The 24,861-nt window shown below is 31.6% G+C and overlaps 1 protein-coding gene across 1 annotated transcript in view; it reads right to left on the bottom strand.

Annotated features, from left to right (window-relative positions):
• sick (sickie) overlaps nt 1–23,804 on the bottom strand; it is a 115,831-nt gene extending 92,027 nt beyond the window's left edge. Inside the window, exons 1-4 of the mRNA XM_018539971.1 lie at nt 23,724–23,804; nt 19,694–19,811; nt 19,163–19,215; nt 1,775–1,944 (exon numbers count right to left, since the gene is read on the bottom strand). Of these exons, the coding sequence (XP_018395473.1) occupies nt 1,775–1,944; nt 19,163–19,215; nt 19,694–19,811; nt 23,724–23,804 (422 nt within the window). The remainder of the gene's footprint in view (nt 1–1,774; nt 1,945–19,162; nt 19,216–19,693; nt 19,812–23,723) is intronic.
• Nucleotides 23,805–24,861: the final 1,057 nt, after the last annotated feature.

Here is a 24,861-nt window from a genome sequence, read left to right as displayed (position 1 = left end):
CTCTCTCTCTCTCTCTCTCTCTCTCTCTCTCTCTCTCTCTTTATCTCGCTTCCATCTTTCTCTCTTCTGGGTTGTTGCAATTAACCGCAGAGTAATTAAAATATTTGAAGTTGCCTCGTTCTCGGTCGTGAAACGCGTTTTCTGCGTGCCGAAACATTGGTATAACTGTATGTTCTTTACTCGACATCGACAACGCGAGGAAGTAGACGAGACATCCAAAGAAAAAGAGAGAGGGAAATATGCTGGGTGATTAACACAGACGTTAATGAACACCGCTGCCCAGCCGCCGTTCCACAGAATGTCGTCGGTATCGATTCGACTGCGCGGCAGGAAACAAAGCTTTCGACACAAAGATCCCTGTTTACTACAAAATACAAATGCTATGCCAAACAAATCACATAAAAAAAGGGGAAAATTAAAATTTTTTTAAATAAAATAGTTCAAAGAATTAATTTTCGATGGAAATAAATATAAAGAACTTGGTTAAAAAAAGAGAGATTATCAAAATAACTTAGAAAATTTGAATATGTAACAGTATCATTAAACAATTCATAAAATATGTAAGTTTTAATGTTAATTACAAAAAAAAATAACATCATAACTATTAAAATTAAAGATAATTTTCTTTTTTATAAAATAAAAATTATCCGAAACAGCTACATAAATACATGTTTTAATCGTTACGTCAAAATATCAGAATACTTCTGTAAAACGATAAAAACTTTATATATGTGTAAGTTAATGAAAGTTCTTTAAATTTTTCGTTAATTTTATTAATATGTATTTCTCGTTTAACGATAAATTGTAATCTGATTTAATGGTTTTATTGAACTGTAATAATTCGTGATCGGCAATCGTCAAAATAACAAATTCCAGAGTTTAATTTAAGCCGGATCGTGCCTTAAAAAATCTTCTTTCAATACACGTCCTGCGTTATTAAATCTAAAACTTAAATCCGCTCATTTATATATCCTTGTCACATATGTATATCCTTGTCGACTAATAAAAGTTGATTAACACAAAAAGATCAGTATAATTGAAACGATGTTTAAATTAATTCAATAAATTTATAACTTTGTGAAATACCAGTCATTAATAAACATGCTGCGTAAATAATATTTAGATAACAAATATAAAATTGATTATTATTATTTTCAATATTGATATTTTGATTATTGATGAAGCCTGTGATGATTTCAAATTATCAAACCATGATAAATGAGTACCATCGATTACTATAACAGATCTTGTATATATCTACAGAAAATCTCTACGGATTCGTAAATCACTATTTTACCGACGTTGGGCTATACAGTAAGCTGATGGTCGATTTCAGAAGACCGGATTGGAAATAGTCACTGTAGTCGGTGTAGTCTACGGTTACCTATTAACGGTATGGTAAATAGGATCGATTGGAAATTTCAAAGATAGAAAAAATGTGAATCTGCATGAGGGTAAAGATTATTATTAAAAAAAAAATCTAAAATATATATAAATTCAAAAGATCTTAAATGTTGAAAGTTTTAGAAACACTTAAAAAAAATTGAGAGAGAGAGAGAGAGAGAGAGAGAGAGAGAGAGAAAGAGTTAAGAAAAGTACTATACCTTAAATAAAGAAAATCTAAATTCAAATATAAAAAATTTCAAAAATTAACCGAACTCGACAATTTCAAAAGAGTATATTAAAACAAAATCTTCTTGTCAACATAGTGCTTTCATCATTAGATAATCATTATGATACCTAGTTGATTTTTCTATCGAAAGGAGTGACTTACCTGGGCATATCCTGCAGCTGCTTGGCTCGCTGTTTGTAGCGTGACAGGGCGAAGAGCAAAGCCAGTACCGGCCACAGGGTTGATCCTGCCGCCAATTCACCCGGGTTCACGGCTCCTACATCCGCCCCCAGAGCCCGCAGTGCTCCCACGCACAAACTCACGTTTTCAACCTGTACAACACAGATGCGAAGCTTTGTTATTGATCGTCTTTTGGTTTCATAACACGTGATACTTGCTGCTTTTCTTGTAAAAGTTTATATATTTTTTATTCTTAATAATTGAATATTTTCTTTTTGCAAAATTTCAAATTTTAAAGTTTTCCAAATTATTAAGTTAATTTGTAATATTATATATTTTGATCGTAAAATATAATATGTGTATTTTAATTTTTTCAATGTAAGTAGGAAGAATCAGTTCCCTTATCATTTCTGTATAAATAAAGATGCAACTATCGAAAATAGTTTTCAATATCAAAGAAAAATCAGTTTTGCGATCAAAGACCGAATGGAGGTATAGATAACATCCTTTACAGTAAAGAAGAGTGGGAGAGGAAAAGCGGAAGAGTATAGTATGTCCTCGAGGAGATGCATACAAAAGCCCTTGCTGACTTTTCACACAGTACACCACACGATACATATAACGCAAGAGTGAAACGTGACCGCCGCGATCATAGCTACCTTACACACGCGTGCCTACCGACCTCTCGTTTCCATTGTTTCTGATCCCGGCTTTTGCCCAGAAAACGAGCTGTGCCATGGCATGAAAGCACTATAGAGTAGTACGAGAAAGAATCGATGACTCACCTGGTCATGGAAATATAGGTATCACCTTATATTAATTTAATCGTAAAATTTATTACATAAGAAAATTAGAAAGCATTAACAAAAAAATAAAAAAAAACGAAGAAGTAATTTAGAAGTCAAAGACATTAACTTCAAAAATTTATTTATATCGATATACTTATACTTATGATATTTCAAAAAAATTAAAGATAATAGAAATAATTTCGCATTAAAAAATTAACACAAGTAACATTTCTAATACATTTTTATTCAGTTGTAGAATTTAAATTAGATCCGGTTAAAAAATTTCAATCAAAAAAGTTACGTAAAAAATAACTGACATTAAAAATTAAATAAAATATGATAGACTTAAAATTACAGCATGAGGAATATAAAAAATATTTTGTAATTCATTTATAGTTTTCAGACCTTCCTCTCTGTCTTAATCACTTCCTTTGACAACTTAATCGGAATGCGTCACATCACGCTACTTCATTTTTTTAAGTTAGAGAAAAAAGAGAGAGAGACAGGGAGAAGGAGATATTAAATGTTGTATTATTGAGACCTGAATCCTTATCACGATCCATTAGTCTCGAAAAAGGATACCTCCAGAAAGACTTACAGCTCATCGCAAAAGGCGAACTTTACCGTGAGTAGTTTCAAGTTATCCTAGTGAGATGACAACCGTAAATGGCAATGATGCTTTTTAATGTATTCCGCTATCTCAGATGTGTAAAGGATCATCATCGTAAAAAAAACCGCATATGTGGTTCGTGCTTTATTGCGATCCAGAATTACGTATTTCTTTAATCAGTTTCAGCAAATTTTCGATTTGGCACTCAACATTTTAGTCTACCATTTTTATTTTAATTAAATATTTAATACACGTGTACAATATCTTAAATAACACAATTTATAATTGACAGTTAGAAATTCGATTCGTCTTATCACATTTTTGAGAAATTTTCTATTTCAATTTTATCGATTAAAGTATCAAAGTTAAGTATATCGAAATATATAGTGTATACAATTTTATCATTAACATTTATCTGTTAATAAGTTAGTTTTTAAACATCGAGAGAGAGAGAGAGAGAGAGAGAGAGAGAGAGAGAGAGAGAGAGAGAGAGAGATTTCTAAACTGCTTTAATAAACAAAAACGTATAATTTAGGAAAGAATTAGGAAGATTAGTTAAATCGGAATTAATTAAATGCTGATACAAATATACGCTACTGTTTACTGTAAGTTATAAGTATCTGCGAGTTACAATCCCCTTCGGAATACCCCTGGGGCCCGCGAGTCTGCAGTCCCAGAGAAAAAGGAGAGAGAGAAGACAGAGAAAGAGAGGTCGCGAGGTCCAAATATGGTGGGAGATATCCTCTTATGGTAACGTCTTCGCTTCTGCGGTTCACGAGGGAGAAAATGAACAAGAGAGAAAAGGAGTGCCATAGAAGGACTCTTTTTTTCTTTATACATCTTTTTGATCTTTTATATCGACAATGATGAAATAATATATTACATTATATTTGTCTTTTCGTTCCTGAGGATACTACTATAAAGAAACATTATATTTTATTTTAAAAACTAACAGCATCAATTTATAAAGTATCTTTAACTATAGATATGGAAAATTATATTGCCATAATCTGTTGCTAAAAGTTTTCTTATTATTACAGTTATAATCATTTTGTTTTTTAAATACCTATGAATTGTGCTTGATTAGTGTAGCTTCTTTTTCAATGACTTTTTTAATTAATGTTTCTTTATAAAATTTCTTTGCAGAATTAATAAATTAATAACAAAAAAGCCAATGATTAAAAAAAGCTAATACCTAATGAATTGAAAACATACACATAATATCAAAAACATAATATCAAAGTTTACAAAAAATGTTACAAAAAAAAACATTACGCATTTTCTGCAATCCCAAAATGATAACGTGGATGGATAGAATATTTTTAGATTGTTCGTGCCTTCTATACTCTTCCCATCTTACCTAGTTAAATAGTCATCGCCCTTTATCTACTTTCTTATTGTGAACCATGTACAATCTATGTTATACCGCTTACGCGATAATGTTAAAGAAAGTTTCCAGAAATAACTAAAAACTAAACACAAGTATATAAAAAGTCATTTCTCGTGTTTTCAAGTAAACATTTGACATTTTAATGAGTAAATAAAAGACTAAATAGCAGTATAAATGGCTTATATGAAGATATTAAATTCCTTTGACATATTTCATAATTATTAAATTTTCAAAGATAATCAATGTAATATTAAATCATTATAATAATTTGATAATGTAATACTTAAAATATCCCATAACGCGTAAAATTAATTTAACATCTATAATTAAAATGCATTTAAATCGCACGTAATAAAATTTGCAATTAGAGGTTGTGGTGGTTTACGGAATTCAAGATAAATTTCCTGGAAACTTCTTTGCCAAACGAACGCGATTTAATATAGTGGTTTGAGAAAGAGCGAAAGGGAATTCCTGGCGAAGTTAACCTGATTTTCTAAGACACCTCTGAGAGAGAGAAGATGCGCAATGTCCGCGTACGACATCCCGGAAATGGAAGCGGCAGCTGGACGACCCAATGCTCGTTAAAACCTGCAATTAGCGCGATCCTTCAGCTTCGAAACGGCGAAACGAATCCAGTCTTCGTTCAGCAGATCTAATTGATTACACTCGCCATAATGGACATACTAATTCCAAAATTGCGTATGTTTAAATATGCGGAAATGTATCTTTTAAATTTACCAGAACATTTAGCTGTTGAAAAGTATTCAATTATTATAAATATTATTTCAACTAAGAGATGTAATTAACAATACATAATTATTATTCAATTAATAAAATTATTTATTATAAAGTATAAATTTAAAATGTAAATACTAAGAAGAGAATTTATCTATTAGGCTTAAATAAAAAAAAACAAATCTCAATTTGCTTAATTCCATGTGTGTTTTTCATAACGTTTAGTTTAAATGAAGCTATATGTGTGAAGTTATATAAAGTAAACTCGACTTTGCGTTAATTATTTGGTTTACAACATTACGGAGAAGTTTAATTAATGCCGTATTGTCATCATTTATGGAATTTCCGAAAGCTGGGTCGACGGCCCTTTTATTCGAGGCAAAGAAAGAGTTTGACTGGAAGAAGTGTGGCGGATCAATTTCGTGATTAGTACAGATTACCGTTCTCCTTGCGGGTTTAATTAAAACTATTGCTGAGAACGTGCTTCAATTTAGTCCACATAATAGTGTGAATTCGGAATTTTTCGCCGAAGAAAATTATTTACAGCCTGTCTGGCACTCGTTCTCATTAAAATTATTTAAAAATCAATCGTAAAATGATGAACATGCAATATTGAACTAAAGTAAGATTAAAAAATCAACTCTGAGGATAAAAATCTGGGGATAATGCGATAACAAAGTGATAATTAAATTAACAATAACGTAATAAAAAAAAATTATTAATTTATGAACTCTTTATATAGAACAATTTCATTTTTGTCTTATAAATATAAAAGAACAATGTATATTATATGTCAAAATAAATATGTAGACACCTAAAAATATAAAATTCTGAATATTTGAGAATTCCCATGTTGTTAAAATTAGAAAATCTGAATCTTTGAAGTCGAGATATAAAAATTTCTAAGGTTTTATATATCAAGATTAAAGGATAAAATTTTTAAGTTTTTAGGATTTGATTACAAAACTAAAGATAGAAAAGTTGCAATACTATCAAAATTTCGAGTCACCCGGTGTAATTCAGTAGAGTCCAAACAAGCCAGCTTAATGGTTACAACGACCGACAGAATTCGCGGAATGTATAACGGGAGCATGATAATTTGTAGCGAAAAATGAACGGTTCATGAACGGCTTTGAAAATCTGGAGGATCTCATAATAATCGTTCATAGGATTCTTAGCAAATCGTGCGTATTAATTCGTGCAAAACAATCCTAAACACGTAAGAATTGATTTAGAAAAGATGATATATCTTGAAAAGTTATGAAATAAAAAATTTTTACGGATCAAATTTGACCAATTTATTTTATATATCAATCCCTGCAAAACAATTATGTTCATTTGATATAATTTTTTCCAAGTGCAGTATATACGAGATTCTTGTGCGGTGAGACATCTTCGAAGATATCCTCGATTCTCAAGAACTTATAAATTCTGCGAAATTTAGATTATAAAGAAATTTATTGATTCTTCTGTGACTCTTTCACTTCAATTCAGGTATAGGAATTTTAAAACTTCCGGATTCTTTAATCTTTAGTCTGTCGCTTCCATTTTTGTTGAGTCACTGGAACTCAACCTATTTATTAATTAGATTTCGCGAACATTGACATCTCAAAATTGAATAATTTTGATTATGATGATGCTTTTTTCCGTGCGTCAAATAAAAAAAAAACAGAAACGATATATATTCTGATGTGGGTCTATATAATAACCGCTCGGAGGTCCGTTGGGTCTTTTGGAACGAGTCGCGTTACCGTATCGAGCTCGTGCGTATGTGTACGCATGCTCTCGAATCGAAGCTCACCTTGAATCTCGTTTCGAGCCGCAACGTACGATCGGACAACGACTTGCGATAAAAATCCGCGCGTCGATGAGAACCGCGCGCAGCACTCACAATAAGCAACGATAACGATCGCAGAAACTGCAATTCGCTGCTGCAATGCGCCTTAAGTCGCGGACTGCAACGTATGCACACTGCACGTGTCACCCAGCCTAAATGACCTTCGGTTTCTAGCAAACTAATTCTGCTTTGTGTAGCGACTGTATATTCCGTTCCGTGTCAATAAATACACTATAAAAATCGTTACCAAATATTCACAAGATATATATTTCGTTATAAAATTCTCTTGATTAATGAAGCGAAATAATAATAAATGTCACTAAATCGAGAATAATTCTAGAAATTGAAATAAAAGAAGAAAAATTTTTATATTTTATATTTTTAAGAAAAAAAATGTTTAATCTTAAGTCTTTATTACACGGAATTTTTAATAACGATGTACTTACACCTCATGGAAATAAACATCGTTGGATTTTATTTAACTTTAAACTTAATTCTATTAAAAAAATGTTTCAAATATTATAATAGATATTTTTTAAAATTTATGAAAATATTACTAATGTGTTCTCTCTCCTTCCAGTATAGTGACATCTTTGCGATTTTTCTTAAAATTCTTTACATTTAAATTCATTCGTATCAACTCTAATCTATTCAACATTACTTTTATAAGCATTATTACATGTATAAGCATGAGACGTTGCGCGAGATTGATAGAGATTATACGCAAAGATTCGTGACTACATTGCACGTTTGATTCTCCATTTTCGGTACCGTTAAAAGACTGCTCCTGTGCCCATGCCTTTCTATCTCGATCTCCTACCGCAATTTGATCGGACGTGCGTTGAAATTCGCAAGCGCGGATGACTCGATCCTTCGGCGAAAAACTGACTCCAGCAACTCACCAGAACTCGTTAAAATGTATGTCTGGAATTGTAACTACATCCCAGTCGTTCAGAGAAAGGAAAAGACCTTATTCGCTATCCGTTTGAATTTATCATGAAACTATTTTTTAAATAATTTATCATTAAACGTTAATAAATTATTCATTTAAAGTAAACGCGCGAAACTTCAAATTTAATTTATATTTAATTTATTTAGTTTTAAATTATATATATTTGTAACACAAAAATTATTTTATTAATGGACTTCGTAAAATTTACAAATCTTTTTTCATTATAAATTATTTATCAAATTTTTTAAAAAATGAATGAAAAATATATGTGAAAAAACGACAGTTATACGTATAAAACTATTATATGTATACAAAAATTGGGCGATAATAAAAAAAAAATTTATTTTATTTCTATAAATGCATTTTCTTTACACAGCCAAAATCCAACGAATCTCAAAACAGATCGTTAATTTTCGTGAAATCAACTGAGCCACAATGATTTTCAACAAAGCTTTCGTAATACAATATCAACAGAATCGCAATCACCGTATAACAGCAAATTCGCATACGCGAAATACCGCGAATCGACGATCGCGATAATTGTAATCGTGCTTGCGGCACGTACCAGTGCCTAAATTTCGGATTCGAACCGCTTGAGGCGTGGAATTTACACGCGTTTGCTTGTGAAAAGAGCAGCAAAATTATAAATCGTTAGTGTAGAGATCTAGAGATAGATACATCAATCGCGATCCCCCTGTCTATCTGTGTACAATGTAGTTCGTTTGATGGATATCGAGAGGCTTGCGATTGCAGGGTGATGTTCACTAGCGATGCTCGACGCGCGCGGTATGCGTGTACAGAATGATTTACGAGGTCGAATAGTTGCAGAAGAGGAGATAAGAAGTGTGTTTGATTTCACCTAGAATATATTATGACATACTATATGTAGAGTTTGATCTCTCTGTCTTAATTTTTAAAAATTGAGAAATCAATTATATATACAAATTAGCGGTTCAATGTTATTGTTAATTAATATATCGATAACATATTGTATAATGTGTGAATTGTAATATGAATATAATAAATGTGTATAATATAAATAAGTAATTTTCTTTTAATCTCGTAGAAAGTAAAACCTAATTACTTTTTGCTACAATTATTACTAATATTCCTGCAGCATTATGTACGCGTGTGTATGTGAATGCTGTTGAACGCAAGACAAGATAATTGTCTATTTTCCCACTTCAAGGCTGCGTCATAATAAGGTACCCGCAATTTTCCGTGGCGGCGGAAGTCGGCAACGATTTACGCGAGAAATCACGGCGAGACGCAGGTATGTGACCGCAGGTATCACAAAGGATACAGCATATACTACAAATATGACATGTACATACAGTAGTAGTGCACATCGGGGACGACACTGCGACTGACCAGCGTATACCTCGCCACTTATGCAATTTACTTTACGCTCGTTTTAAGAGGCAATTTGACATTGTCGATCTCGTGGTCATTTATATACTAGCATCGCCCAAGCCGGAACGGGCTCTGAACTCGTAAACGGCGATAATAATTTAATAAAACGCACTCGCGGGTCACACGAAGCCATCGTTTATTTCCCATTCGCGCTCACACGATTATGCTTATCTTTCTTTTCATAGCGCAAATGGTTTGATTAAATTCAATTATTCAAAAATATAAGAGATCAACAATAAAAAATTACACATTATAGACAAATACATGTAGAATTTAGAAAAATAACGTAAGAATCCGCGTGTGTGAACATTCATCAGATATATACAATTTTAAAGATGTTAGTTAATTCACATAATTAATCTCATTCATTATTGAAAAAAATCTAGTTGTTAGTTTATGTTTCAACATAAATTTAAAATGAGAAAAAGGTCTTATATTATTTGATCCTCATTAAAGATAATATAATGGATTATAATTTATGCATTTATATATTTCTCATTAGACTTTTAATAATATGTTTAGTACTAAATTGTACTAAATTAAGAAATATTTCATTATTTATATTGTTAATAAACTATTTCTCTCTCTCTCTTCAATCTAATACCTTTTGTTAGTATTACTTTTTCCATAATGTATTAATAATTATCTGTTTTATGTTAATATATAATTAATTGTGTTTCTAAAAATTCTCGTGATTAATCTTGCCTTAAAGTTGTGGATTCTGCGATAATGAGGTATTTTCACCAAGAATACATTCGTACAAGATAAACGAGCTTGGAAAGAGTTTGTTAGGCAGTCTAGCGAATGCGACGAATGCAATTCGGGTGTTAAAGGGTCGAACTTAGTTGAGAGGAATCCACTACAGTGTATGTTGTCATCGTCGTCGCCGATTAACGGCCGCTTTATTAACTGCGCGCGAGTGTCGCTGTTTCTTTGACTGACAACTCAGCCCGTTCAATTTTATGAGTTAATGAGCTCGTCGTCCAAGCCTGTTCATTGCGAGCGAACAGTGGCAACACAGTCGATCTTCTGTGATTTTGTCGAGCCGTTATTTCGATTTCTCGTCTAGACTCGATTAACCGAATCCCGAAATATAAGATTAAAGCTCGCAGTTAATAAGCTATCTTTATTATATTCTTAGTAAATACAAACATCTATATCCGCAAGAAATATTTTGTAGATGTGGTGAAAGATGACAAGATATCAAATTCTCAATAAATAAAAATTCAGATTTAAATAAAATATCATAAATAGCATAAAACAAAAGCATGAGATTTTTGAGCAAATTTTCTGTGTGTGATTGGAGACAAAGTTTTTTCGAAGAACAGAATAATTGATTGTGGAATTGGTTTTTGAGTTTCTTACGCCGCGCCGCGCCGCGCCGCGTCGTCAGAACTACGGTATTCCGACGCCGTTAATCTTTTATTGCTTATTGTGACCTCATGGCATATTGTACGAATGAGAAGTAAAGAGCTATAACACCAGTTTATTCATTAATAATTTTGTGCATTTAATTTTTTTATTTAATTTTTTAACAAACAAAATATAAAATATTCGAGAAATCTCTTTTAAAAACATATACATATACAATACTTTAAAATGAATACACTCTATTTGAAATAGTAAATTCATTTGCGAGATTTCCTGCAACTACTAGAGACCGATATTGATTCGCATCATATGATGGCGATTATCAACTCGAGTGCTCGAATGATCGTTCGTGGAGATGAAAGCAAATACGTGCCGAATGATTAATAATTTTTTTCATTCAAAGAAAACGGAGAGCGAGAACAAGAATCACATAGGGAAGTAAAACGGATCATCACTTGGCACGTGCTATCGTTGGAGCACTTATGGAACATTAACCACGAGTAGACGGAGAACACATGCTTGGCATATCTGAGAAGTACTCGTATTTTGAACTTGCTTATGTTGCAAACACGTAAATTAGTTTTTAAGTTGATATTTGTCTCAATAAATATAGATTTATCGATCGCAAGTGGGAGAATTAGTTTTTCTACATTAAAAATTCGATGGCACATTAACGTTCGTACAGGAATTACAGGTTTAATTTTTAATAGTCTCAAAAGTGTTTTAATTATTCATAAATAAATAAGTACAAAATATTAAGAAATCAAATGAGTATGAAAAATTAGTAGTAATTAAATTGATATAAAATTAGAGATTAAATTAATAGAAAATTTAATGTTACCTAACAATAACTTCTTCTGAGTTTCTTCATTAAATATAATAAGGTATACAAAACGCACAATCGGCAATTTGACCATTAACTAATTATCATCGCAATAGCACAATGCAATAAAACTAATTGATTTATTTATTCACGTATTTCGCGCGCTTTCTGGTTATGAGAATCGATGCAGCATCCACGCTGCTGAATCACTCGTAGGACACTAAGCGACGACAGACAGAGAGAACATACAGGGACACGAGGTCGAGGTAAGCCACACCGCAATTGGCCGAGCAGAGACCGCGTTGTCAGACCTACAGAGAAGGTTGAAGGAGGAAGGAAGAAGCAATCGACAGGTAGTGGGAGCGTGCTCCAAGTGTGGAGAATCCAGGTATCCACGTGGTTCGCGGATTATGAGTGGGGTTCATCGTCGTATCTATAATATCTCACCGATACGTCGTTAATTTATTTTTAATATGATCATATTCAATCAAATGACATTGTCTATGGGGAACAATTTTTAAGATAACTATTACTGACTAGATGTGACAAAAAATGGAAAACATTTAAAGAATCAAATAGATTCAAAAATTTTTAATCAAATGATATGGTTTATGAATATCGATTTTTAAGACAAACTCCATTATTGACTAGATATAAAAAACTTGCACGGAATGCCAGAGATCCGGGTTCGACTCCCGGCCAAGGTAATATTTTTCACAATGAAAAATTAACGATTTACAGATTTAATATGTCGATTTACAGATTTTAATATGTCATTTAATATTATTAAGATCGAAAGATGCGCAAAGGGCATAAAAAGAAATAGTTAAATTGTTAGTCAAAATTTAACTCGTGATATTACTACGATAGTTTAATAGAGTTGCGTTTCATGTCTGAAAAAATTCGACGCGTAATTAAGAATCTACAAACGTAGTATATAAATTCACACGCAATTATATAGAGAAGCATCCGAGATCTAACTTTACCACATTATGACATATTCTCATCGGTATTTATTTGCTTTAAAAAACTTATTTTTATGAAAAAATTGAAAGAATCGAATAAAAAAAAAGATTAAAAATTTCAAGACTTTCGAATTTTTCAGTTTAATATTTTTTTTTAATTTGAGAGATATTCTAAAAGATTTTTTGAGATTCGCTATATAAGAATGTTAAAAGATCGTATTACATAATCAATCGTTTTTTAATGCAATCTTAGAATCTGAGTTACGCGCACGTGTAAAGAAACAGGAAGAGCACTGACCATTGCACTCTTTTGATCCGTGTATTTCCATCCAATTTACTCGGCATTGTGTATTCTGTGCACTACTATACTGGTGGGATCCGGGAGAGGCGAGGCTTTTTTTCTGCGGTAGGCTCATTCACCAAGACATCCGCGAATTACTGAATCTTTCACGAACACACTAGGCTGCCAGCCGACAATGTAACAGTTTATCGGCTCGCGCAGGAACGTCATTAACTTTTGAAAACAAACTCGTTCGCTTGTGCGCTGACAAATGGCCGGAAATACTCGGATATACGTTACACTATTTTTAAGTTCTCATCACACAAAATCTATTACTCTAAAGTGTATACAAATATGATAAAAATTATTGACTTATACATAAAGAGTTCATTAAATAATTTTAATTGTCTATCATAAATCGGACCTATTTGCAGTTTTTGTTCTCTATAAGGCGTAAATAAAGTCTGATCATAAAACCAATGGTGCCGTTCGAAAGATTATTTAATGTCCTTCATTTTTGCTTCAGACCATTTTGACGTATCTTTTACCTGTGTATAATGGAAAATGCAAAAATGCATTTTCCAATCCGAACTCATAGTTCCAAACTGCTGTCACATGTTCGGTGTCTTATAAGGATTTTACATTATAAATAGCACGCACAAATCTGCTTAACCGTATTTATTCAAATTAAAAAAGGTCCGATTTGGAAGACGGTCCGATTTAGGACATTCTCCCCTATTGTATAATATAAGCTATGACTCAAAATAAAATTTTTCCTTGACAAAATATAATTTTTGTATTATATAGACAGAGGAAATAAATGGTCGCAATATCGAAATGTGGTTAAAAACATGAATTGTCAAGAATCTAAAAATGTACGAATGCGTAACGTTCAAGAGAAAATTGCATTCTCAGCATCATTTTGAGTTGTTCGCAAAGTCACGTCCGCGTGGAGAATCAATAGAGATGAGGTAGATGGTTACATCTAGAAGATATTCTACGCGACCAAACATTAATTAATTAAAGGAAGATGCATTGGATCGAAAATTGCACATCGTGTAGGTGCATTGTTTGCCTTTTTGAATTTTGCATTTTTTCTCTTGTACTAATCGTTAATTTCATGATGAATACAAAGGCACAATTAAGCGCAGTAATTAATATTAATTGAATAATACAACAGAGTGTAACCGATCACACCTTTTGCGCAAGAAATTTTACGTGGGAAAATCGAGTTATTGTCAAATCTGATGACTAATTCGGTGACAAATCGTATTTTATTCCAAAAGAAAGAATAATCTAAAATGGTAAATTCTTTCAATTTAAAGTGAATTCAAAGAGAATTAATCTAGAACATTAATGTATACATATATTAGAATAATAGATTTATAAATTATAATTTTAAACATATTTTAATTTATAATTTATTAAAAATAAATTAGAAATTTAAACTAATTAATCTAAAAAAAATTAAAATTATAAAAAGTAAAAATCGGTAATATAAATTTTTATTATAGATTTTCAAGAACATCTTATATTATACAACTTTTTAGTTCAAAGATTAACTACAGCCTCGAATACTTCTTTTTTTTTTTTCTATAAAGCTATTTTATATTAAAAAACCCTGCCTATATTTTTCCGTTTTCTCATCCCTCGATCTCTTCCCTTTTACCACTCACGAAATACATGTGTATTATCTAGGACACCTGCGACGAACTGCGAAGTTTTCAATATTCTACCATTAGCATCCTACATGTCTCCCCTAACACTTGCTCGCGTTTCTCTAATTTAAACAACCAGTGATCGATTTTCGAGTGTTTACTTGTCAAATTACGTTTACTCAAACGTATAGCAGCGGTCTTCGACACTTTAGTGTTACCTTATTATAAATAAATTACATTACGATTCTGCATATTCTATATTTGAATATACATATATGATAATTATAAAATTCAAATATTTTAATATATTATGCATCGTGTTTATTTTTTTTATATATTCAAGTTTCATAAATTTTTTTTAACTCAAATTTTTTTCTATATACTTAAAAATAAAGTACCTTTTAGCATATATTATTAATTATATCGTTGTAATTAATTATACCGTTAAATAAAAAAGTTATCAAAATTAATTTATATAATATTATTCGTAATTAAATTATTTTTTTAATTAGGAATTATAATTTTTTAAAAGATTACATACACGTATACATAAATTCACACGGAATTATTATAGCCTAAGATCCAGCTCGACCGTTAAAAGCTATTTCTTATTGGTTGTGTTTCTCACATATACGGTCCTATAAGATTTAATATTTAAATATTATTTTTTTTAATGTTCTTAATAATTAATTCTCTATTAAAGTTTACTTGAAATAATCCAGCAAACGAAATCTAGGACAATCCGTATTATTCATAAATTATCGTTGTGAGGAAATTAGGGAGACCGGTGCGATGCTTGACTAATATATATGAAATGACTCATCCTCGCTATCTCGAGAGAGTGGATTATCCGCGAAATAGAAATAGATCGCAATGGGCCGACTGGCTAGCCAAAGACGCCATGCCGGTTCCGGTTTAAACTTCAGTTTAGCCGACTCTTTTAATCATCAAAACAATGTTGACGATCGAAGGATAGTGCGAAGACGAGAATCAGCCCGATTCTACCACACGCGATCAAATATTATATATGCATATTAAAGAAACCTTTTCGGCAAAAAATATTAACATTGTCGATTTAAATGCTCACAATCAAATGAGATTGCCCACAATCAACCCAAAAAGAACCCAACAAAAGAAAAAAGAGATTTCAAATTCAAGTAATCAAATTCTGATTTTTCTTTTACATATTCTAAAAGAAAAATTTTTTAAATAAACTTTCAATTTTTTATATTGATATTTAAAATCTATTTTAAATCTCTGGTAATTTATTTTTAGATTTTTTTTTAATAAATAAAGATTGATTAAAGAACTGATATGACAGTTTAAAAAAGAAAGAATGAATTGTATCTTCGCATGCACATACATTGGTACATATAATGTTGCAAGCCGATTTATGCAATCATCGGGCTTCCGGTTTACGTAGCTAACGAAGAACGTTTCATTTTGTACGCTATCGTAGGAGTGTGTACGAGTTGTAAACCGACGACGAGTTGCAAGTCGCGTGCTGAGCGTGGTCCCGAAAGGAAAACACACGTGATTCTCGAATCGGTTACAAGCTGTTTCACAAATCGCTGAAGGCACAATGAAATCAATAAAACAATAAGAAAATAAATCAAATATACGTTTAACGTCAAACCTAAAATTTAATATGTTTCAAAATTGAATATTTAATAATAATTATATACATATTTCAAAAAGTTTTATACTTTATTGAAATTATAGTTTAAATTCTTTGTTTTATATATTAAAATTATTATAACAAAAAATATTTTTAATATTAAAAAATTTTTTTAAACAAAATGACGACTGATCGATTTACGTTATTTTTCCTCGATGGATTATCTTTACTTATCATTTACATGAATCACCCTATACACATGGCGCGTGTGTTCGACTTGCTTTAATTATAGACTAGAGCCCTTCTCCTTTCCTTAGCGTCCACCCTCGACACCGCGAAATTGGAAAGGCGACGTCTACAAGGCTGACTACAGACTCGTTTCTGCAGTACGCGTACACTCGATTGAGGGTAAGAACGAAACTCGAGAAAAGACTTCGGAAAGCTTTACGTCACCTCAAAGTACCATACTCTAAAGTAATATGGAATACTTAGCAAAGCAAATACTACACCTATATTAAAAATTATGCACAAAGTTTCCTGGCCCAGTAAACTATAGAGTTTCTGTCAAGAACTAAAAAGTGACACAACACTGTTCAACTATCAAGAATGAAATTAAATTCTACTGTCATTTTATAGAATGTTTTTATATATTATTTTATATAACCATACTTTATAATCACAATAACATTATATTATTTATTCATATAATTTCTCTAAATTTTATTGCTTCCCAATTTTTAAATAGTTTTATCTAACTTCTAAAGAAACGAATTTACTTGTATTATAAGTATAATAAACTGAGAGCAGAATGGAAAAACGTGAATGCTTCTAATTTTTAATTCGTCAATATTTACTATGTGAGAATATTTACTACGTTTGAATGGAAAGAAAAGAGAAAAGAATGAGAAAAAAGAAAAACGAGAGAACATTGTGTTTTATGGATTTCGAGTGCATCTCGTCGGGAAAACGAGACACGTCACATCCGGATGGATGGATCGAAATGCGTAGTCGAGTTATACTATCTCTCTTCCTCTCCCTCCCCCCCTCCCCCCTCTCTCTCTCTCTGTTTCTCGTAGGATGATGCCACCTTATGTTTCCAATTTGCATAATCCTGAGTCAACGTGCGATGTTCTTCCTTAGGGGATACAAGTTGAAAGACTGTCAGTGAGATAGAGTCCTTATAATGTTATAGAAAAAGAGAAGATAGACATAACATTTCAAAATTCTATCGGATATTCTCTTTCGCAAGTGTTAAAGTATAAAAAGGTAATTCAATTTTTTCATCTTTAAATACTAAAATAATTAATTGTGAAAAAAGGTTATTTATCTATAATACCTATATTTCATTTCTCAAATTATGATGTTAATTTTATTCTTCATTAAGCAATAAATTATTTAACAAGCTCAATTATTTCACTCTATTAAATAATTATATCTTTTTAGAGAGTAATAAAATTAATTGTGAGAAAATATACATAAAAACAATTTTTAATTTTAGTGCAAGAAAAATTCAAGTGTCATGTCGTGCCTGTTGCAAAATGAAATAAAAGTAATCGAGACAATTTATGTACGAGGATGTAACGAGACGTTATAATTAACAACTTTTAATTGATTGTGCAAACAGCGGAATCTGTGCGAAAGCCAGGTACTTAATCGTGTGTGCGGTAAAAAACATGCGTGTCAGAGGTTATGTAAGGCGCGATTCTGATCGAATTTTTGTTGTAATGTATTCGTAAAACAGTAATTAAAATGTTAAGTGAAATCCAAGTATAACCGTTTTTCTCAGTTCAGAAGCATGGATTTATCTTTATGATGTTATCACAAAATATATTTATTACGCACATTATGACGAAAAATTACATCTTGTAAAATGAGATACGCGCATGTATAAAGCGAGAAGATATATGACTTCGTAAATTTATTTTTAGATATAGTAGCTAAAGATATTATAATAATACTATAGTAATGTAATGCTTAATTTAAAAACTAATTAGTAAATTATTTTAATTAAGACAAAAATACATATTGTAATATAATATTGGAATTAAATTATTAACTGAAATTAATAATAGAAACTATCAAAAAAAAAATATAACTTTAAAATCAATGCGTTTTAAAATCAGAATTGAAAAAAATAAAATTTTAAATTTCTGAAGAAATATATCAAAAATAATTGGACAAATATAAATACTCATTAAAATCAAGTAAAATAAAGATTTAAAATTATGAAAATAGATATTGAAATATTTCTTAAAGAGAATCAGAACGTGCCGCAAGAGACGTAATCACATCTGTTTTTTTCTGCGCGTTATATCTAAATATTTCGAAAAGATGCGGACGGTGATCTATGGTGCACCGTACGTACAGTTCCATGGATTTTATCTACGTATTTGAAGCGAGGAAAGAGAAAGAAGGAGCGAGCTTGTGAGCTTTCTATTTTTAAAGGACTGCGCTCGTGCATGCTGGTTCTTAAATTTGCTTCTCCGGAGGAAGATCCGGAGCATCCACGCATCAAATATCAAATCTTGTGAATTTCACATTCGATTATTTTTTTTTCTATAATCTAGTGTTTTCTCCTTTCATATACTAACAGACAAAAAGAGTATATTCTATCAAATTTGATTAGAAAATATATTTTATGGTTGAGATATCTTATTTTTTTATTTGTATTTATTTATATAAGATTATAAAGAACCATTTTGCATACGCGCGCGTGTTGCAACAATAAAATATATTTATTATAATTTATTTTTGCTCTGTAATTAAAAATAAACTTGGCATTTTTATCCTAAACATTATTATTATTTCTATAAATACATATAAATTTTAATTAACTAAAGCGTTCTTATAAAAGGCTACGTTAATGCTCAATATAATGTACTTCGTTTGAATATAATGAACTTTTATACAAAGATTTTAAAGATACTCACCATTTGTTGGGCGCTTTTTGGCTTTCGATTTACGTCGATCACTTTTTGATTAGCTGAAATAAAAATATGTGTCTTAATTCCTCGTTCATTTAACTGACTAATGGACACAGTGAAATGCATGCACGCGCGTATGGCACGTGACTATTGTATCCTATGCACTAATGACTTTAGTGTCGATTTATGTGTTACGGATAACTGTCCAATGCCATAAATGATCCAATACTGTTAGGTGCAAATCACGCTATCGCTCGCCGCCACTCAATCTTTTTCGCACATTTCAATTTTTATTAATAAACTGTAGCAACTCTAATATAAATTTTTTCAATTTTTTTGTATTAAATAAATTTAAATAAATAAATAAGAAAATTCTAACATTTAAGAATATAATTAATTTAAAAATCTGCAAATATGTATTTCACGAACATTTCGAATTTTGTTTCTTTTTGTAAATATTTTATTTAGTTTTATCACAAACATATTTTTATTTAGTTACATTTTAAAAAGAGAGGAGAGTATGCAAAAAATACTTACTGACAGCCTCTACTAAATCAGCTAAAAGGACACCGTCGCAGAGATCAGCCTGGAGATCGGTCACTCTTTTCTTGCAACCCCCTCGTTCCAAATAATAATTCGCCCAATCTGTATAGATCTAGAATAACCAAAAATAATCATATAATAAATAATTGTATAAAATAATATATACGCCTATATATCATAAATGTATTATATATATTCTAAGAGATATTAGTATTGTACAATATTTAAATATTAAATCTTATAAGATTGTACATGTGAGAAACACAACCAATAAGAAAATGCCTTTAACGGTCGAGCTGGATCTTAGGTGCTAATTATAATTCCGTGTGAATTGATATATTACGTATAGTCTTTTAAATCACGCGCCAAAAAATTTTTCACTCTTGCGCACAATTCCGTGCGAGAATGTAAGAGATCTGGATTCGACTCCCGGCCGAGGTAATATTTTCCGCAATAGAAATTAATTATTTACAGATTTTCATTCATTTTAATATGCCGTTCAACATTATTAAGATCCAAGAGCATCAAAATTGTTAAATTGCTAGATAATTTAACTCGTGATATTATTGCAGTAGTTTCATCGAGCTCCACCGTTAAAGGCATTTTCTTATTAGTTATTATAATATTGTATAAATAAGTAATATTTTTTTTCTCTTTAAATACAAATATACATACATAATTTCGAAGTAATTTTAATGTTTAAGTTGTTCTGTTTAGAATATTTTTTTTCAATATTATTTTTTGCATCTTAATAAAAATATTTGTGGAATGAATCAATGCGAAAAATTGCACGCGTTCTTAATTACGTCGCGTTTTATGCAATCATTGTAATTGATCGATTGACTCTTAAGATAGTAGCTCAATGAATTAAAGGCGACCATAAGAAAAAGAGAAAGAAAAAAGACAGAGAGAGAGAGAGAGAGAGAGAGGAATGAATAACGAATAGCTTGTAGACAGCAAACATCGTGAGGAGAGAACTCTAATAGTCGATCGATCGATCGATTATTATTTCTTCGTCCCGCATAAGGTGATTATTTGTTCATCGCTCGTTTCAGCTCTACGGACATTTGTGTTAACAAAAATGACAAATAACTTCAATTCTTCGCAGACTTCGTTACTTTTCTGTGTTGAAAATTTATTGAAAATTTTTTAATAAAAAGGAAATTACTTACATTTTATTATATTAAAAATAAATATAAAATAAATAATTTTACTTTCTTATGTATTTATTTATCTGTCTTCCTAAATATTATATATTTAGAATAATTTTGGAAAATTTCTGATAATATTGTTGTAGGCGCCAATCAAACCTGATCAAATTGATCTCGCGCGCGCGTGTTACTGCAGAAAATGGGAAAAATAAAGAATGCTAATTAGCGCAATAAAGAAATCTTTTCACCTCAAAAAATATATTCGTTGCTTCTTTGACATATCAAATTATACTTGTATTCAACAAGTATGTACTTTACAATTTATTATTCTGTAAATGTTTATTCTTTGTGCCATAAAATACGTGTGAGGAAAAATAGCAAATAATACTGATAAAAGAAAATAATATATTGTATAAATTTTACTTAAAAATTCCAATAGATATATAAGATAATAAATAAAATTAAAAAATTAGCAAAAATATCTTTAGAGAGCTTTACGTATGAAATAAGAAAATTACACGCGCGCGCATCGTACATAGCCATTTCATAGCGAGTGAATGAATTAAACTTTAAAGTATGGAGAAATGCATTAACGAGCACTTACGGACAAAGTGCACTTCGAAAGTCTATCACGTTACTGTTGTAATCCTGTGATTTAATTTATCTTATTAGTATGTCGAACGCAGTTAATTTGTTGCCCAGATAGAGTCATTCTCCTTGTTAACGCAATATACATATATAATATTATATTGCAATCCAAGTTTTCCGCCAATTATGCGACGAAGCTTTATCATAACATCGTGAATTCAAGTCGCACCTCTAATTAGAACATATATAAATCTCGGTTATTGCATCACTCTAATTATGTTATAAATCGTATCAATTACATGGCAAATTTTCGATCACCATACAGAATTTCAATTAGTGTGTCGTTGATGACATCGCTAGTTTCGATAGTCCTGAGGACGCCTATTCGCATAATGCGCGACAGGTGCCCGGCGTGTGTCGACGAAATTGAATGCATTTGCAGCTGACCGCGAAGCTCCGCAAACTCTCTTTTTCTGTCGTTTTCTCTTTCGACTAAAACAGCACGACGCGCGACGCATCCATTTGCATTTTCATCATACGCGGCGACCTATACGTCATGTGGGTGTTATCTCCCGCTGATTGCAACCTCGTGCAAGTGTACACTTACGTTTATTAACACGCAACTCTTCTTCCTTCTCTTACTCTTTTTCTCTCTTTTTTTTACTTGATATTTTATTGCGTCGCAGGTGCTTGACTGTCACTACTTTGTCATCGTGCATGTTTCACATTTATTTGTCGGATATTGAAACGGAAAAATTCTTGGATAATTTGTAAACGTCAAATGAGAGAGAGAAAGGTATGTGTCGCCAAATCGATATTACTCAGATGTTTACTTTTTATCAAGTGTAAATTTCAAATTTTGTATATTCGCGCTGTTAATTATTTCACAAGATTTTTCACTGTGAATTTTTATATTGGCATAGAAACAATCTATTTTTTTATTCTACTAGTAAAGAGTATTGTATAACTGCGCGTAGTTTTTATTTTTCCATCTAAAATATTTTGTAATTTTTCATAAAATTATAAAAATTTATATAAATTTTATATAAAAATTTATGTTTATATTTTATTTTCCTTATTATAGCTTTATACGTCATGACAATTATTTTTCTTGTTTACATCAACATAACACACTTTTACCTATTTGTAATATTATAATCTATGCAATACTTTTTCAATTTAGATATATGTAAAAACAATTGATAATATTTCTCAAGACAATTTTATTGTCTTCTATTGATATCTATTAATTTTTTGATATGTTTATATCTATACTATAAGCGAGCATCGAGGATATAAATCACGCGCGGAAGCATGAATTGTCCTGACGCGTTTACCGCGCTGGCGAAGCGCCAGGCTTTTCAGCGTGAGCGAGCGAGCAGCTCTCGAGTCACCGAAGAGCCGCCGCACAGCTCTGGACGATGGAAAGCGCAAGGGGACACAAACTTGGTTGTCGTACAGACGAGAGAGGAAGAGGAGAACAGAGGAGCAGCCACGCAGAGAGTGAGCAGAGAAGAGAGTTAGTCATCGCGTACTATTTTTGAGCGCGCAAAGAGACGAGCGGTACGAAGGGACGCGCGGAGAGTTTTGCTTCATGATCTCAGGTCGCCATTATTACGGCAGTCGTGATGGGGTCGCCGATTCTTTTCCCACTTTTCCGATAGAATCTCTGGGTTTTCCCGGAGTATTTTAGTAGAGAGAGAAAAATGATGCCCCCCCCCCCCCCCCCCCTCTCTTTCTCTCTCACTGCTGAAGCAAGATCGAGCGAAACATATGTATTAAAGAGACTCATTGAGACAAAAGCCAAGATGTCTATAGTATTTGTAATTTTGGCATAATATAAAATAGATTATTGTTTGAAACTGTTAAAAATGTTAATGTTATTTAAAAAATAATGATTTAATTATATTCTTAAGTATTAAAAAAAAATTGCAAAATATAAGATATCTAAAATACCATTTATAAGATATTCATCACTCAAGATGTTTGTGATAAATGAATTTTTTTACGGAACATACAATATAAACGCTTATGGATTTATTATATCTTCAATGGTTGGCAAAACGATTGTTTCACACACAATTGTCTTGTTTTATTTATTCTGAATCTATTTTTAATATGTTTAAATACATTTAATTGTTTTAACTGCTTTTCTACTATATCAAAAATAGTGGTAATAATATAATAAATTTGTGTGTAAAGAGATGTCGATAGATTTGCAAAGCAGTTATAAACATATTTGACATCTCTCGACGAAAAAGATACGAGTCGAAGAAAAGAATTACCTGCACAACATTACGTGTGGACTCGGCCTTGATGTCGTCGATAGAACCGCGCACGGATCTTGGCGCCCTGATACACGCCATGATGCCGCCGGTGGTCGTCGCGACCCCCGTGACGTCCTAGCGTCATCCGAGTCTGCCCTCCCGATTATTCCTCACGACAAATTACATCTTTACCATGCACTTTCCATTCGATCATCATGCGATAATGCATAATTGCAATCGCACTATAATTAAAATCGATTCTTTATCTTTCACTTTTGCCCTCAATCTTTTTTTTCAATTCACAATCGTATATACAATAATTTTTTATTTATTATGATGGTCTTTTTTTCTATGGGATTTAAGTTAAGAAACATTATGTCGATGTAATAATATAATATTGAGTCTTGTGTAACAAGATCGATATTTGAACAAATCGATATTAGTTTCGCTTATATTAATTCTGTTAAGAGAGATCATTTTACTGGAATCCATTCTTATATATATTCTTTGACATACATTTTCTGTTAGTACAGTCATGCTTCTTTATATTTTTCTTCCATAAGATCACATAAGACCATCATGCACTGACACATAAAATAATCGATACAAAATAAAGTGCAAAAAAAATCAACAAGATTCTTGATGAATAAATAAAAACATCCTCACTAATCTTTTCATTAATCCTCAATTCATCTAATAAAATTAATAAATTGTTGAGGCAATTCGTGCCTGGATCCCTGCGCGGCTCTTCATTCTCACAATCTTCTTTCAAGCGTCGAAAGCGGTGGGAGGGCCGGCCGAGGGAGAAGAAAAGAAAGAGGAGGAAGAGGAGAAAACTTAATCAATCGTTCAATTGTTTAATTCGCGAGTAAATCACCCTCGTTTTCCAAAATGATCTAGCGATACATTGCGTCGTATTCCATCACTGTGCTTCGCAAGACAAAACGCGGAAGCGTCCCGACGCTTCGACGCACCGGACGTAACTGAATACGCGAGCAGTGAGCACACGTTTCTCTATTCGTAGGTATATACTCTCTCGTGCGCCTTCTCCTTCTTCATCTCCTCCCACCTCATCTCTTTCTTCTTATCTTCGTCTTTCCCCGATTTTACCACTTCCCTTCTCTCTCTCTCTCTCTCTCTCTCTCTCTCTCTCTCT

This window comes from Cyphomyrmex costatus, unplaced genomic scaffold (genome assembly GCF_001594065.2).
Source record: "Cyphomyrmex costatus isolate MS0001 unplaced genomic scaffold, Ccosl1.0 scaffold23, whole genome shotgun sequence".
Lineage (NCBI taxonomy): Eukaryota > Metazoa > Arthropoda > Insecta > Hymenoptera > Formicidae > Cyphomyrmex > Cyphomyrmex costatus.
This window is presented reverse-complemented; position numbering and strand designations above follow the sequence as displayed.